Source organism: Pituophis catenifer, unplaced genomic scaffold (genome assembly GCF_029215685.1).
Source record: "Pituophis catenifer annectens isolate HBS135680 unplaced genomic scaffold, rPitCat1.0.hap2 SCAF_15, whole genome shotgun sequence".
NCBI lineage: Eukaryota > Metazoa > Chordata > Lepidosauria > Squamata > Colubridae > Pituophis > Pituophis catenifer.
The window spans coordinates 1,076,526-1,090,673 of NW_027256895.1; the positions used below are offsets into that span (position 1 = coordinate 1,076,526).

The 14,148-nt window shown below is 50.1% G+C and overlaps 2 protein-coding genes across 2 annotated transcripts; one reads left to right on the forward strand and one right to left on the reverse strand.

Moving 5' to 3' along the window:
* The first annotated feature begins 1,531 nt into the window (after positions 1-1,531).
* LOC139324945 (asialoglycoprotein receptor 1-like) lies at positions 1,532-7,611 on the forward strand. Its single transcript, XM_070954724.1, has 8 exons — positions 1,532-1,629; positions 2,137-2,262; positions 3,728-3,823; positions 4,327-4,398; positions 4,510-4,602; positions 5,415-5,566; positions 6,265-6,371; positions 7,394-7,611. The coding sequence occupies exons 2-8, from the start codon at positions 2,139-2,141 to the stop codon at positions 7,521-7,523; spliced, it is 774 nt and encodes a 257-aa protein (XP_070810825.1). The 5' UTR covers positions 1,532-1,629; positions 2,137-2,138; the 3' UTR covers positions 7,524-7,611.
* A 960-nt stretch (positions 7,612-8,571) lies between these two features.
* On the reverse strand, positions 8,572-13,133 carry LOC139324961 (thialysine N-epsilon-acetyltransferase-like). Its single transcript, XM_070954746.1, has 6 exons — positions 13,025-13,133; positions 12,183-12,234; positions 11,412-11,495; positions 10,454-10,555; positions 9,332-9,372; positions 8,572-8,875 (listed from the first exon to the last, which is right to left on the reverse strand). Exons 1-6 carry the CDS (start codon positions 13,097-13,099, stop codon positions 8,669-8,671), a joined length of 561 nt encoding a protein of 186 aa, XP_070810847.1. The 5' UTR covers positions 13,100-13,133; the 3' UTR covers positions 8,572-8,668.
* Positions 13,134-14,148: the final 1,015 nt, after the last annotated feature.

The following is a 14,148-nucleotide window of genomic DNA, read 5'->3' on the forward strand; positions in this document are numbered from 1 at the left end:
GTACTGTTTTACGAAATACGAGGGGTTGGACTAGATGACCTCCAAGGTCCCTTCCGACTCTGTTAGTCTGTCAATCTGTTACAATTTGCCAGCTGGACAAGGGCCTTTCTGATTTCGGGGCTCCGCATAGACTAATATGACTCTCCTCCCGCCATGCTTGCAACTTGTAGTCCTCGACTTACGGCCGTCACTGAGCCTGGCAATTGCTGTGGTAAAGCCTGATGGTCATAAAGCAGGTCATCACACCAACGACTTGATTTTATGACTTTTTTGCAATGGCCATTAAGCGAACTCTTTGTTCGCTGCTTATTTTGTTTCTATTTATTTATTTCCAGCTGGCAAATTTTAATAAAAGACTCTTTCCTCTCTATTTATTTTTCTGCTTTTCCAAATAGATTCTTAGCAGTTTCCATCTTTAAAGGTGACTTTTTTTAAAAAAGAAAAAGTCAGCCATCTTCTTCCACAAGACAGCTGGCCCACCGCTGTGCCTTCATTCCCCCCAAACCCCCAAAGCATCCAGAAGAAGAGTTGGAGAGTGTTACCCTAGATTCTCCCTGAGGGGGAACCCCAGAAATGGGAGCTGGATTTTCTGGTGATCTCTGAGCGTCTGCACTGATGAGGTTACCTAGTTGGGTCAAGAAACGTCTGCAGGAAAACCACCAAGCTCAGAGAGCACCAAAGACCCCATCATCATCATCATCATCTTCTCCTCCTCCTCCTCTTTTCTTCTTCTTCTTTTCTTCTTCTCCTCCTCCTCTCTTCTTTCTCCTTCTCCTTTTCTTCTTATTCTTCCTTTCTTTCTTTTCTTCTTCTTCTTTCTTTCTTTACCTTCTTTTCTTCTTCTTTTTCTTCTTCATTTTCTTTTTTCTTTCTTTTTCTTTTTCTTTTTCTTCTTCTTTTCTTCTTCTCCTCCTCCTCCTCCTCCTCCTCCTCTCTACAATCCCCACTCCCTGCCAACACTCCTGATGTTCCCTAGTTGTGTCATGAAATAGAGAGCACCAAGGATCCTACAGTTCTCTTCTTCCTCCTCCGTATACCCCACTCCCTTCTAGCACTGAAGATGTTACCTTGTTGGGTCACAAAACGTCACTAACGAAACAGCCAGATCAGAGAGCTCTGAGGAACCCACATTTCATCCTGGGTGGCTTTGGGCCAATCACTAGGAGACTGGGAGTTCTAGGCCCACCTTAGACACAAAAGCTGGCTGGGTGAGTTTGGGCCAATCACCAGGAGACTGGGAGTTCTAGTGCCAACTTAGGCACGAAAGCCGGTCCCTCTCTCTCAGCCCAGCCCACCTCGCAGAGTTATTGTATGATGGGAAAAAGGGAGTATTAGCTATATTTGCCGCCTTGAGCTGTTTATTAAAGAGTCATAAAGACCGGATGTAAATCAATAAGGAAAGAAGAAAACTGCAGAGTGACGTCCTGGCTTACAGTCCTCCACCTCGTCGGAAACCCCCATCCCTCTGGGGCCGTTTGCTTCCAAGCCAGACCTCTGCTACAGCTGTCGGAAGCCCTGAGGTTTCTGAGCCTGGCAGAGGGACAGTATTGACAGTCCAAAGATCACTGGCGTGGCAGCCAGAGAGACGGTGGACCCACAGCTCCGGCTCTGGAAATCCTAAAGAAGAAGGTAAAAAAAGGCCAATTAAAAGCCATATTTTTCATTTATTTTGCATGTGCTCCCCCCCTCCAAAAAACCCCAAAAGGGCCCGAGAGAATATTCTACCCCTACTCCGATTGTGTCCTGACTCCTTCCTTACTTTAACAGAATAATAACAGAATAACAGAATTGGAAGGGGCCTTAGAGGTCTTCTAGTCCAACCCCCTGTTTAAGCAGGAGACCTGATACCATTTCAAACAAATCCAATCCCTTCTTGAAGACCTCCAGTGAGGGATCACCCACAACTTCTGAAGGCAACTTGTGTTCCACTGGTTAATTGTTGTTTGTCTCCCTAATCCCCATTGGAGGCTGTTTATGGGGAGGTATCCGGCCATGGGGTACGTTGAGCATTGTGTGTTCTCTTCCAAAGGGTGTTCTTACTCAGTTCTCTCTCATACGCAAAAGACCAGAGTATCATGTAATTTGAAGCTGTTGGCCAAGATTCAACAGAGACTTTGGTTCTCTGCTCCTCTGCAGCCATGGGGGGCTTTGCCCACCAGGACTCCTGGCGACAAGGCATTTGCTCCGGCCGTCGGGTGATCCTCATTCTGATGGGACTTCTGGCTGTGGTTACCCTCTCCCTCATTGTCTTAGGCTTCATGGGTGAGTAAGAATTGTGAGTGGGTGATTGTCTTCCTGGTAGTTAACCCAACCTCAGAGTTATTGCTCCAGAATGCCATTCACTCATTCACAGCCTCCATTCATCTGGGGGTGATGGGAGGAGATACGTCCTTGCAGCATCCTAAGGAACACTTGCAAAAATTGAGAGGTGAATTGAATTCTGCAGTCTTGAGATGACCCACTCGGAAGCACCATGGAGCCTGTATATGTGTTGCACAAAGAGTTTAGCTAGTGTACGTCCCAAAGGGATTTTGGGCTATGCTATGAAGTGCTGTTCTTTAGAAAAGAAGTCGGTGGCAACCCAAATCACGTGTTTCCTGAGATTTCCAGAAGCTCCCCTATAAAGTCCGTATAAATTTCTTTCCAGGGTTCTTGGGGTTTAGCCACTAGCTGCAGGAGACATGGGAAGAAGTTTCTGCGACAGGAAACCATGATTTCTGCGGGGTCTGGTTGTGTGGAGAAGATCCGGATGGGAAGTGGGCTTGAGATGGTTGAGCAGATCTGGAAGGAACTTCTTCCTGCTTGCAGCTTCTGATTCTTATAGCTCTTCCTCTGTTGTTCTTCCTTTAAATATTTCTTTCTTTCATCATGAAGGCTTAAGAAAGAAACAAATGGGCATGATTCATTAGTTTCTCTCCCACTAGGTGAGGGGAGAGAAATAATTGTTAGAAATTCTATTTATTACTGTATATAGCACCACGGATGAAACAAAGAGTACACTCACCATGTGCTTTACTTCTTAACTGCTCAACTGTAACAGTTCAATCAATCAGAATGGAGCTGGAAAGGACCTTGGAGGTCTTCTAGTCCAACCCCCTACTCAAGCAGGAGGCCCTGGCCTATACCATTGTCCAATCTCTTCTTAGAAACCTCCAGTGATGAAGAACCCACAACAAAAAGAACAAAAAGAAACAGGAAACTCTACTTAGTAGAAAAGAACGTAAGAGTATGTACCATGGACCCAAACTTGTAAACTCCGCTGAATGCTACTGGCTGAATCCGAGTGTAGTTGTTGCATAAAAACACATCCCAACAAAATGCATTCCAGCTATAATTAACAGGGAACACACCTGAGCTTTGCTGATCTGTAAATTGCCAGGGAGAAGCTGCTAATTAACATTACAGGGGACCCATACAGGAGAATGTCTGTGGTGTGTAAGTAAACTTTGTAGAAGACAGATCTTCTTCTAAATGCCACTGTTGATCATTTATTCTAGCAGCAAACAGAGGGCTGTGTCCTTACAGCCAATTGCCGCAAAACGCACTGTATACAGCACACAATTACCCAAAGCCATGCACCAAAGAATGATTGAAAAGGGCCACAATTGGGCGAGGTGCACAACTTGCATAGTGACCCCAAGATGCAGGAAGGATAGGAAGTGCAGGGAAAGAGAGGCACGGACACGGGTTCGAGGAAGTCAGCCAGAGACCCGCTTCCTCTCCCCAGGGCACAACTACTCCACAACGTTGAGGAAGACGAAGGAAGATCTGAAAACCAGCAATCGCACTTTGGCCGTGGAATTAGCTGATCTGGAACAAAAGGGTGAGTCACCAAATCCCAGATTTGGGGATGAAAATGGTGGTAGGCCCACTCTTCCTTGATTTTAATTTTATTTCCAGTTTGTTTACCAAGACGAGTGCAAGCAAACATCGGGACAGGCACAGCTACCTCCATCAAGATCCTTTTAATGCAAAAACTGACTGCACTTGTCCTCTGAAACAGCTGGGAAAAAGACAAATCTTGATAAAGTTAAAAATAAAAATTTCCTTGTATTTAAAAAGAAAGAAAGAAAGAAAGAAAATGGTTGGAGGGATGCATTGCTGTGGGCTGGCAGGGACAATTTGGAGAATCACTTTCCTGAGTAATATTCTTCCAAAGATGTTTCACGCTCTAACCCAGGGGTCTCTTTAAGACTAGTGGACTTCAACTCCCAGAATTCCCCAGGCAGCCATGTTGGCTGGGGGATTCTGGGAGTTGAAGTCCACCCATCTTCCAGCCGATAAGGTTGAGAAATCTTGGTCTGATTTTTTTGACGATTTTCCCAGAGACCAGTGATTCGGAATTTCTCCAAAAGGCTGACGAGTTGGTGGAATTCCTCGCCAAAGAAGGCACAGAAAGTAAGTTTGGGAGAAAGGGAGGTGTTTAACAGTCCATCCCGGTGTTTGGGAGAGACCCTCCCTCACCCGGAGTCAACACCAACCAGGGACCTTCCCCTTCTCCACTTCCAGTGAAGACTCAGTACTTGGATCGGATCCAGAAACTTCAAGAAACTCTCCAGAAAATGAATTGTGATTTGGAGGAGATAAAGCACAAGGGGAAAGGTGAGCTGGGCCTTTGGAGGGAGGGGACTGCTGGGTATGAGGAGGATGGGGTGGAGTGGCCTCCCGATCTCTTGATTGCACAGGTAATCCTCGGCTTACAACCACAGGTGAGCTCAAAATCCCCGCTGCTAAGCGAAACATTGGCTAAGTGAGTTTTACTCCAGTTTACGACCATTCTGGCCACAGTTGTTAAATGAATCACTGCAGTTGTTAAGTGACTAATACAGTTGTTAAGCGAATCTGGCTTCCCGGTGGACTTTGTTTGTCAGAAAGTCGGAAAAGGTGATCACAGGACCCCGGGTCACTGCGACCGTCGTAAATACAGGTAGTCCTTAACTCGCGACCACAATTGAGCCCAACATTTCTGTTGTTAAGCGAAACAGTCATTCAGTGAGATTTGCTCCATTGCATCAACTTACTTGCCACCATTGTTAAGTGGATCGCTGCCGTTGTTAAATTGGTAACGTGGTCGTTAAGTGAATCCGGCTTCCCCATTGACTTTGACAGAAGGTCGCAAGAGACAATCACATGGCCCCGGGACACTGTAACCGTCGTAAACATGAGCCCCTTGCCAAGCGTCTGAATTCTGATCACGGAGATGTTGCAATGGTCATAAATTGGGAACCCAGTCCTTAAGCCCCTCGTTTCAGTGCCATCATAGCTTCGACGGTCACTAAATCAGTGTTGTAAGCCGAGGACTGTCTGTATCGTGGATTGGCCGTCCGCTGCTAGGATTGGCTGCCTGCGGCATCCGTGTCTCCCTGTCCCAGCCGTAACGGGGTGCCCCTCCTGTCCCCCATCTCTTCTCCAAGGGCCGGCGAGCGGCTGCTGCCCCAGAGGCTGGCACCTGTTTCAGCAGGGCTGCTACTGGCTCTCCTCTGCCGAAAACGGCTGGGCCAAAGCCAAAGAGGACTGCGAAGAGAAGAGTGCCCACCTGGTGATCATCACTGGCTACTTAGAGCAGGTCAGTGCCTCGGTTTCCCCATTCGTCAGAGAGGGAGGTGGGGGATGGGCAAAGGCCACCGGACCAGTGGAAGGCCGAGACAGAGGTACTCAATCAGGATCAAGGGAGGTCCTAATACCACTCTACAAAGCCTTAGTAAGGCCACACCTAGAGTCCTGCATCCAGTTTTGGTCCCCACACTATGAAAAAGACGTGGAGACTGTGGAAAGAGGGCAGAGAAGAGTAAGAAAGAGGATTGGGGGACTGGAGGCTCAAACAGACGATGAACTGAGCATGGCTGGTCCAGTGAAGAGAAGGACCAGGGGAGACAGGAGAGCATCTCCCGATATTTGAGGGGCTGCCCCAGAGAGGAGGAAGGGGGTCAAGCTGTTTTCCAAAGGCCAGACAAGGAATAATGGATGGAAACTGACCAAGGAGAGATTCCATCTGGAGATAAGGAGACATTTTCTGGCAGTGAGAGCAACCAACCCGTGGAAGAGAAGTTGCCTTCAGAGGTTGTGGGAGCTTCATCCCTGGAGGCTCTCAAGAAGAGACTGGACTGCCATCCGAATCAGAAACGGTGGAGGGTCTCCTGCTTGGGAAGCGGGGGGGGGGGTTGGACTGGATGACCTCCAAGGTCCCTTCCGACTCGGTTAATCTACCTGCCCTCGGTGTCCTGCTCATGCCTGCTCTGTTGTTGTTTTCTCCTCTTGGCGTAGCAATTTGTGGCACGACTCGCCAAATCTGAGCGCGCTTGGATCGGTCTGGAGTTCAGCAACCAGGCGTGGAAGTGGGTGGACGGGACCCCCTACACGGTGCGCAGGATGTGAGTCTCCTCCGTTGGTCTCCTCTCTGGCCCCCCTCGGATCGGGCTTCCCCAGCCAGCATTTTTCAGGCGCCATTCGCAGCTAGCGGCTCCCCTCTGTGTTTGCACACTTGCACGCCCGTCCTCCTGGGGGAATGTCCCTATTTGGTCCACACGCGCTGAAAGCCCCCTGCCCTGATTGACTCCTGGGAAGAGAGAGTCGGTGGGCTTCGTTCCTCAGCACCAGCCCCCTGGGACCCCGAGCGCACAGGAGTCACGGGGGAAGCCCTCCAAGAGGCACAGAGGTGGGGATCCAGTGGCAGATCCCACGATCTCGGTGGGATCTTGTTGCGCACGCAGGAAGCCCATGCTTAGGCCCCATGGATCCTGGAGCCCACGCTGCCCTGGACAAGATGGTTGTGCCCCATGGGATCTGGGTATTCTCTTGCAGCAATGTTTCTCATCCTCAGCCACTTTAAGGTGTGCAGACTTCAGCTCCCAGAATTCCCTTATTTAAGATGTCTGGACTTCCAAGCCCCAGAATTCCTCAGCCAGCATGGCGTTAAGAGCATGGACGGTGCCCCTTTTTCTCTGGACACGGGCCCTGTCCTCTTGCACCACACTCCTGGTGGTCCTTTTTTCCATCAGTCGAATCTTGATCTCCGAGTGGTGCCCTTTCCCCAGCTGAGGTGGGCTTATTTGCCAGAGACTGAATCGAGACCAGTTATTAACTGAATTCTCACCATACATTCACTGCTCAACGGGCCTTCCTGAGCTGTTACAACCCAGAGTTCATTAACCAGGTTTCCCCAACTGACCCAGGTTGGCATCCACTGTGCAGCACAAACAAGCCAATTTGCACCATTCCCCAGGCTAGGAAACTGCTGCCGGTCGGGGTTGGACTAGATGATCTCGGGGATCCTTCCCAATTTTGCCTCCGGAGATGCTCGGCTCAGCTGCCCCTTCCCCAGCGACAGAAGGGGGTCTCCCTTCCCCCCCCCCCCCCCGGGCTGCTCCACCATCTCCTGCTTTGCCCCTTCCAGCGACTGGCGGCCTGACGAACCGATGCACGTGAGCGTATATTGCAGCATGATGTACCGAGACGGCTTGTGGAGCCAGGCGCCCTGCAGGGCCAAATTAAAATGGATGTGTGAAAAGCTGGCCCAGCAGTGAGCCCAGAGGAGACCCCGGCATCACGGAGCCCAGGAAGCCCCCCCCTGAGCAACGCCTGGAGCAAATAAAACCGATCCTAAGACAAAAACGTACGGTCGACATTCGCTTTTTCTCTGGATCCTGGACGAGAGGCACGGCCGGCAGCTTTGATCGGTCACCGGAAGGACCTAAACTGGCTGGTGGGGTCCAGCCTGGGACCCCCGCATGGCCTTCGCACCCCATGCTTCTTTTACCTTTGGGGGTTTTGCGGCCTATCATACTTTCTTTATTTACTAAGAAAACAGATATGGCCACTTATTCTTGGTGACTCTGGACAGCATCCTTTCATTCATCTATAATCTATCTATCTGTCTGTCTGTCTGTCTGTCTCTTGTCCATCTATCATCTATTTATCTATCTCATCTATCAATCTGTATCTGTGTCTGCCTGCCTGCCTGCTCTATCATCTATCTATCTATCATCTATCTATCTATCATCTATCTATTCCATCTCTATTTATCTACCTCTTTAACTCTATCTATCTATCTATCTATCTATCTATCTATCTATCTATCTATCTATCTATCTATCATCTATTCCATCTATCTACCTCTTTATCATCTATCTATCATCTATCATCTATCTATCTATCTATCTATCTATCTATCTATCTATCTATCTATCTATCTATCATCTATCTACCTTTAACTCTATCATCTATCTATCTATCTATCTATCTATCTATCTATCTATCTCTTTAATTCTATCTATCCATCCATCCATCTATCATCTGTTTGTCTGTCTATTTATCCATTCGTCATCCATACATCCTATGTGTATTTGTGTCTGTCGGTCTGTCCGTCCATCCTGTCTATCTCTGTATCTATCATCTAGCTGTCTATTTATCCATTCATTTTATCATCCATCCATCCATCCATCCACAGCCTCTCCCTCCCTCCCTCTCTCTCTTATAAAACAGAGTAAAAAGTTATTCAGGTAGTTTAGTTTCCCACAAGAAACTAAAAGAAGAAAACTCTGAATTCCAAGGCATTTATTAGAAATGCAGACTTTAATGCCCGTTTTATTGCCAGTTTATCACATCCCGAGTCAGCCTGCACAGATTCTTAGGGGCTGGAGGAAATCCACGTCCTGCAGAGCTTGGCCCCCTACGGCCTCAAAGACCCCGGCCCGGCTCCTGTGCCCGCCTCGCCCAGGGCCAGCTGCTTCAGGGCCTCTGCTTCGAACCGGAAGGAGTGCCAGCCCTCGGCAGCCGTCAAGTCCACCGCCCCTCGCCGGAAGTAGAAATCGATGGCCGGGCGGTTCCAGTCCAGCACCCCCAGCCTCATTTGGGTGCAGCCCTTCTCCAAGGCAATCTGGGGGCCGAAGAGGAGGGGCTGAGTTCCAGGGGAGGGGATGCTCTGGGGGAGGAAGGGGCGGGAGGGGGGGCAGAGGAATCCCAGAGGGGGGGCAGAAATTGGGGTGGGTGGGCAAATGAGGTTGTGCCAGTTGTGAAGTTGTAGGGGTCCTAATGATGCCTGTCTTGATGGATTGATCATTTGATGCAGGGGTCTCCAAACGTGGCCCCTTTAAGACTCGTGGACTTCCACTCCCAGAATTCCCCAATCAACAGGGCAGGCTGGGGAATTCTGGGAGTTGAAGCCCACAAGTCTTAAAGGGGCCACGTTTGGAGAGCCCCTACTTTAATGATTCCAGTTTTGTGGGGCCAAGCGATGGAAGCTTGCAAGGACACCACCACCCCCCTGGTTCCCCCTCCCCACTCGGACACTCTTTGTTTTTGGCAATGGGGGGGGGAGCGACAGTTGTGTTACCTTCGCGATCTCCCTCAAGAGCTTCCTCCCGACTCCTTTCCCTGTCCGAAAAGACACAAACACACCTCAACAACACAACACAAGTTGGCATGAGACCTCGAAGGGGTCAAGGACAGCTCCACGATGGGTCAGCATCCGCAATGGAGGTTAAGGGGGCAGGGCAGAATTCGGCCCCTCTGCCAAACGTTGTACAGGCAGTCCTCGGTTTACAATGCCTACCATTAGAAGTTACAAGAGACTCAAAAAAGGAGATTTGAACCCGAATATGAATTCCTGACAGCCGGGGGGCGAGGGGGGAGGCCGGGGGAAAGGGGGGAGTCACGTGACCGCACGTCACATACTTATGACCGTCGTTTATGTGGTCATTTGCAATGTCCCACAGTTCAGTGATCGTATTTTGCATTTATTTCTAGTTTTCAGCAAAATTGTGGTGTAGCGAACAATGGGCTTGCTTAACGACGGCATTATGACCGTGGCATTTGCTTATCCGTCAGTGCAAACAAGGTCGTAACATTGGGTCCCTCGCCCATTACACAGCCGTTACAACTTACGACCGGAATGGGCAGCCTCCATTATGGCCGTAACCCTGAGGACTACCTACAGAGATCTGGCAGAGCGATAACGAAGAGCTAAACGTTATGTTTCTTTAGTGACCGTTCAAACTTACGACACTGAAAAAAGTGACCGTGTTTCATCCTTATGACTGTCGCAGCCTCCCCGTGGTCACATGATCAAAAATTTGCACGCTTAGCGAGGGACTTGTATTTACGACGGTTGTAACATCCTGGGGGTCACGCGATCCCCTTTTCCCGACCCTCTGCCAAGCCAATCAATCGGATTTGCTTAACAGCCATGATAGTAACTTAACTGCAGTGATTCACTTAACAACTCTGGCAACAGAGGTCGTAAAATGAGGCAAAGCCCGCTTAATGACCGTCTCGCTTAGCAACAGAAATATTGGGGCTCAATGGTTCTAGTAAGCTGTATTTGAGCTTTTAAAATGCCTGCACACCTGTGTAGATGCACGCATGCACCCATTTTTTTTTTAAAAAAAACTATAATTCCTTTCCCATTTTGGGGGGCTCCTGCCCCGACCCTCCTCACTCCAAACAAGCTACGCACCCCGAAATTCTGGCATCACGTACAGGTCTTCCGTGTAGATGTTCCTGCCTTTCCAGGTGCTGTAGGTAAAATAATAGAGGCCGTAACCTATGACGGTGTGGCCTGGAAGGAAGAGAGAGAAAAAACAGAATTTTAATTTGTTTTGGAAGTTCCCACGTCTCCAGGATCTTCTTCACCCATTTCTGGATGCCAAATTTCTGGACGTCGCTGAGAGCAGCTGCCCTTCCGTGCTCCAGACTGCCCACTTCAAAGCAGTGCCTCTCCCTTAGCAGACTAACAGTCGGAAGGGACCTTGGGAGGTCTTCTAGTCCAACCTCCTAGCTGAAGCAGGAGACCCTGTGCCATTCCAGACAAAATGTCTCTCTGATCTCTTCTTAAAAGCCTCCAGTGATGGAGCGCCTACAATTTCTGGTGGCAAGCAGTTCCACTGGTTAAATTGTCAGGAAATTTCTCCTTAGTTCTAAGTTGCTTCTCTCCTTGATTAGTTTCCATCCATCCATCCTTAAGTCATGATGTCCACTGATAGCCACAGGAATGCTTATTTTATTTGTTTGTTTTGATTTGTATACTGTCCTTCTCCAGCAGGACTCAGGGCTGGAGAATAAAACAGAACATACAAAATTTAAAAAAAGTTTTAAAATAATTAAATATTTTGGCCGCAATTTAAAACTCCACACCTGGGATACTGGCTGGACATCTGGTGGGACCTCCCCCCTCCCCCTATGCCTCGGTGGTCAATTCAGTTCATTCTGGACATACCTGCCTTACTGGATCATCTGATCCTTTAAGTTCTGTGGACTTCAACTCCCAGAATTCCCCCAACCAGCATTTTAAGAAGCACGGACTTCTGGGAGTTGAAGTCCACTCATCTTAAAGTGACTGAGGTTAACAAACACCGACCTCCCCTGCGGGATTCAACCCCTCCCTCACCCCAGATACTAATGAGACCCCTCCTCACCCTCTTTGCTCCGGCATTCGGGGGGCAGCTCAGCCACCACACATTTGTAGAAGGGGTCTTGACCGAAGCCATCTTCGCACAGCCCTGGGGGAGAAAAGTTCATTTAAAAAGGGAGGGGGGAACCCCGTGAGGACAAACCCCCCCCCCAACAGGGACACAGATCTTCTGAATGGAAAAATATTTGTGGATAAAATTTATTTTACTGCTATTTACTGCTTCATGCCACCCTCTGCTTCTCCTGGTGGCCTCCTTTCTGAATAACCCTTTCCTTGGATGGATACGGGAAATCCTCAATTTACCACCCCAATTTGAGCCCCAAATTTATGTTGCTAAGTGTGACACTGGTTAGGTCAGTTCTGTCCCATTTTACCACCATTCTTGCCACAGTTGTTAAGTGAATCGTTATAGTTAACAACCCGGGCGTTAAGCAAATTGGGCTTCCCCGTTGACTTTGCTCGTCCGAAGGTCGCAAAAGGTTGATCACGTGACCCCGGGGCACTGCGACCGTCATAAATACGAGTCACTCGCCAACTGTCTGAATTTTGATGACGTGACCCCGGGGAATGCTGCAACGGTCGTTAAGCGTGAAAAATGGTCACACCTCACTTTTTTCAACTTTGAACGGTCACTAAATGAATCGTCGAAAGTCGAGGATTACCTCTGTGGGGCGGGGACCCCTTGTTCTCTGTGGCTGTCAGTCATCCAAGGGCATCGAGACAGATCACCCCCCCTCCCCTAATAAAAGACGAAGCCCACCCCTCTTGGCCTCACCTTCATCCGTGATCTTGACCTGCTCGGAGAGTTTTTCAAAGGCTGCCAATTCCTGGGAGGGGGCAAAAGAGAGAAGACCCCCTTCAGGAGACCAAAGGGGCTCTGCAGGCTGGCCTGTCCCATTGGGGTGGGTGGGGGGCAAAGTGCCCCCTCCCCTCAGGAGACACCAGGGCCAGCCCCAGCCTTATTCCTTTCATTGGCATCTGGGCAGGTCATCCCTGATGGGCGAGGGTCTCCTCTACCAGACCTCGGACGGAGGGGGGGGGTCATCTTTCATGGGTGGGGGAGAACTCTGGAAGCGGCTGGGGGCAGAGATGGCCCGGGAGTGCGCCCTGGAGTCCCCGGTGCGCGTTCCCGAGCCGCGTAGTCCGACTGTGGAGCCAGAGCGGCAGAGAGGCGCCTGCGGGGACCCCAGCCTCATGTTCGCGTGGGGTCAAGGAAGGCAGGCAGGCAGGCAGCTGGGTGGGTGGGTGAGGAAGCAACGACCCTCCCCTTTAAGAGCCCCCCCCACCCCGCTTGCAAAGCTTCCCCTCCCTTTGAGAGTCCCCTCCGCTTGCAAACTTTCTCCTTACTTTGAAACCCCCCCCCCGTCCCGCTTGCAAAGCTGCCCCTCCCTTTGAAAGCCCCCTCCCCACTTGCAAAACTCATTTAAGAGCCCCTCCCCACTCTGCAAAGCTCCCCCCCTTTAAAAGCCCCCTCCCTTATTGCAAAACTCCCCCTCCCTTTAACAGCCCCCTCCCCACTTGCAAAACTCATTTAAGAGCCCCTCGCCCTTGCAAAGCTCCCACCTCCTTTAAAGACCCCCCCCTCTGCCCGCTTGCAAGGGCTGCCCCCGCGCCCACCCGGATCATGCGCCCCACGTCCGCGCAATCCTCGGCTCTGCCCGGCCGGACGGTGACCGCGGCGGCGAAGTCCATGGCTGCAGCGGAGACCGGTCCGTTCCCCCCACCATCCAGCTCCCCCCCCGCGAGAACTACGTCTCCCAGCAAGCCCTGGGCGGGGGCGGAGCGAGGGGAGGAGCCAGCCTAATCCGGATTGGCTTCGGTTGGAAAAACTCCCGCGCCGAGCATGTCAAGAGTTCCCGGCTGCAATTCTTGCAAGGGGGTTTGGAGCCCATTTTCTCAACCTGGGCAGCTTGAAGACGGGTGGACTTCAACTCCCAGAATCCCCCAGCCACCATAGGGGAATTCTGGGAGTCGGAGTCCACCCAAAGCCAGCTGAGGAATTCTGGGAGTTGGAGTCCATCTGTAGGTGGCTGGGGAATTCTGGGAGTCGGAGTCTCAGCCGTAGCTGGCTGGGGAATTCTGGGAGTCGGAGTCCACCCAAAGCCAGCTGGGGAATTCTGGGAGTCGGAGTCTCAGCCGTTGCTGGCTGGGGAATTCTGGGAGTCGGAGTCCACCTGTCTTAAAGTTCCCAGGTTGAGAAACATAGATTGAGAGTTTCATTCTCTGGAGCGTACCTCGAACCCAGGACTTTGGCCCATTTGCCAGCCAGCCTCTTGTCAAACCAAGGAAGTGGGTCCCCCAGTCCGAAGGTCCTCCTTAAAGTGAGACCCCCCCCCCAGATGCTAAACGAGGGGAAACAGCCGGCCCCTGGGAGGGTCTTGGCCTCCCCCGCCCCCAATCTTTATCAGGAGGTCCAGCTGGGCTCCCTCTGAAGACCCTTCCCTGGCCTGCACTTCCCCATGCCCCTTCAACTCCAACTCCCATCATCCCTGGCAGCCGCCTTTTATTCATTGTATTGTTTCATTGTATTCTTCTTTTCATTTCTTTATATATTAGTTTATGTATTTAATTACTTTATTCTATTTATCTTATTTTATTGTTTAGTTTTATTTTGTTACATTGCTTATTATATTTAATGCTTTTTATCATTCATTTTCTTTATTTCTATAGCATTTTTTTTTAAAAATTTGATTTATATGCCGCCCTTCTCCGGAGACTCAGGGCGGCTTACAATGTGCTCA

Bases quoted from the DNA above. Each gene is read 5' to 3' on its own strand.
- LOC139324961 (XM_070954746.1), bottom strand. From the start codon at position 13,099: ATGGACTTCGCCGCCGCGGTCACCGTCCGGCCGGGCAGAGCCGAGGAT. The intron at 11,496-12,182 runs GTGAGGCCAAGA...TTTCTCCCCCAG, and splicing joins GGTCAAGATCACGGATGAAG to GGCTGTGCGAAGATGGCTTC. The intron at 9,373-10,453 runs GTGCGTAGCTTG...CTTTTCGGACAG, and splicing joins CGTGATGCCAGAATTTCGGG to GGAAAGGAGTCGGGAGGAAG.
- LOC139324945 (XM_070954724.1), top strand. From the start codon at position 2,139: ATGGGGGGCTTTGCCCACCAGGACTCCTGGCGACAAGGCATTTGCTCC. The intron at 4,399-4,509 runs GTAAGTTTGGGA...CTCCACTTCCAG, and splicing joins CGCCAAAGAAGGCACAGAAA to TGAAGACTCAGTACTTGGAT. The intron at 5,567-6,264 runs GTCAGTGCCTCG...CTCTTGGCGTAG, and splicing joins TCACTGGCTACTTAGAGCAG to CAATTTGTGGCACGACTCGC.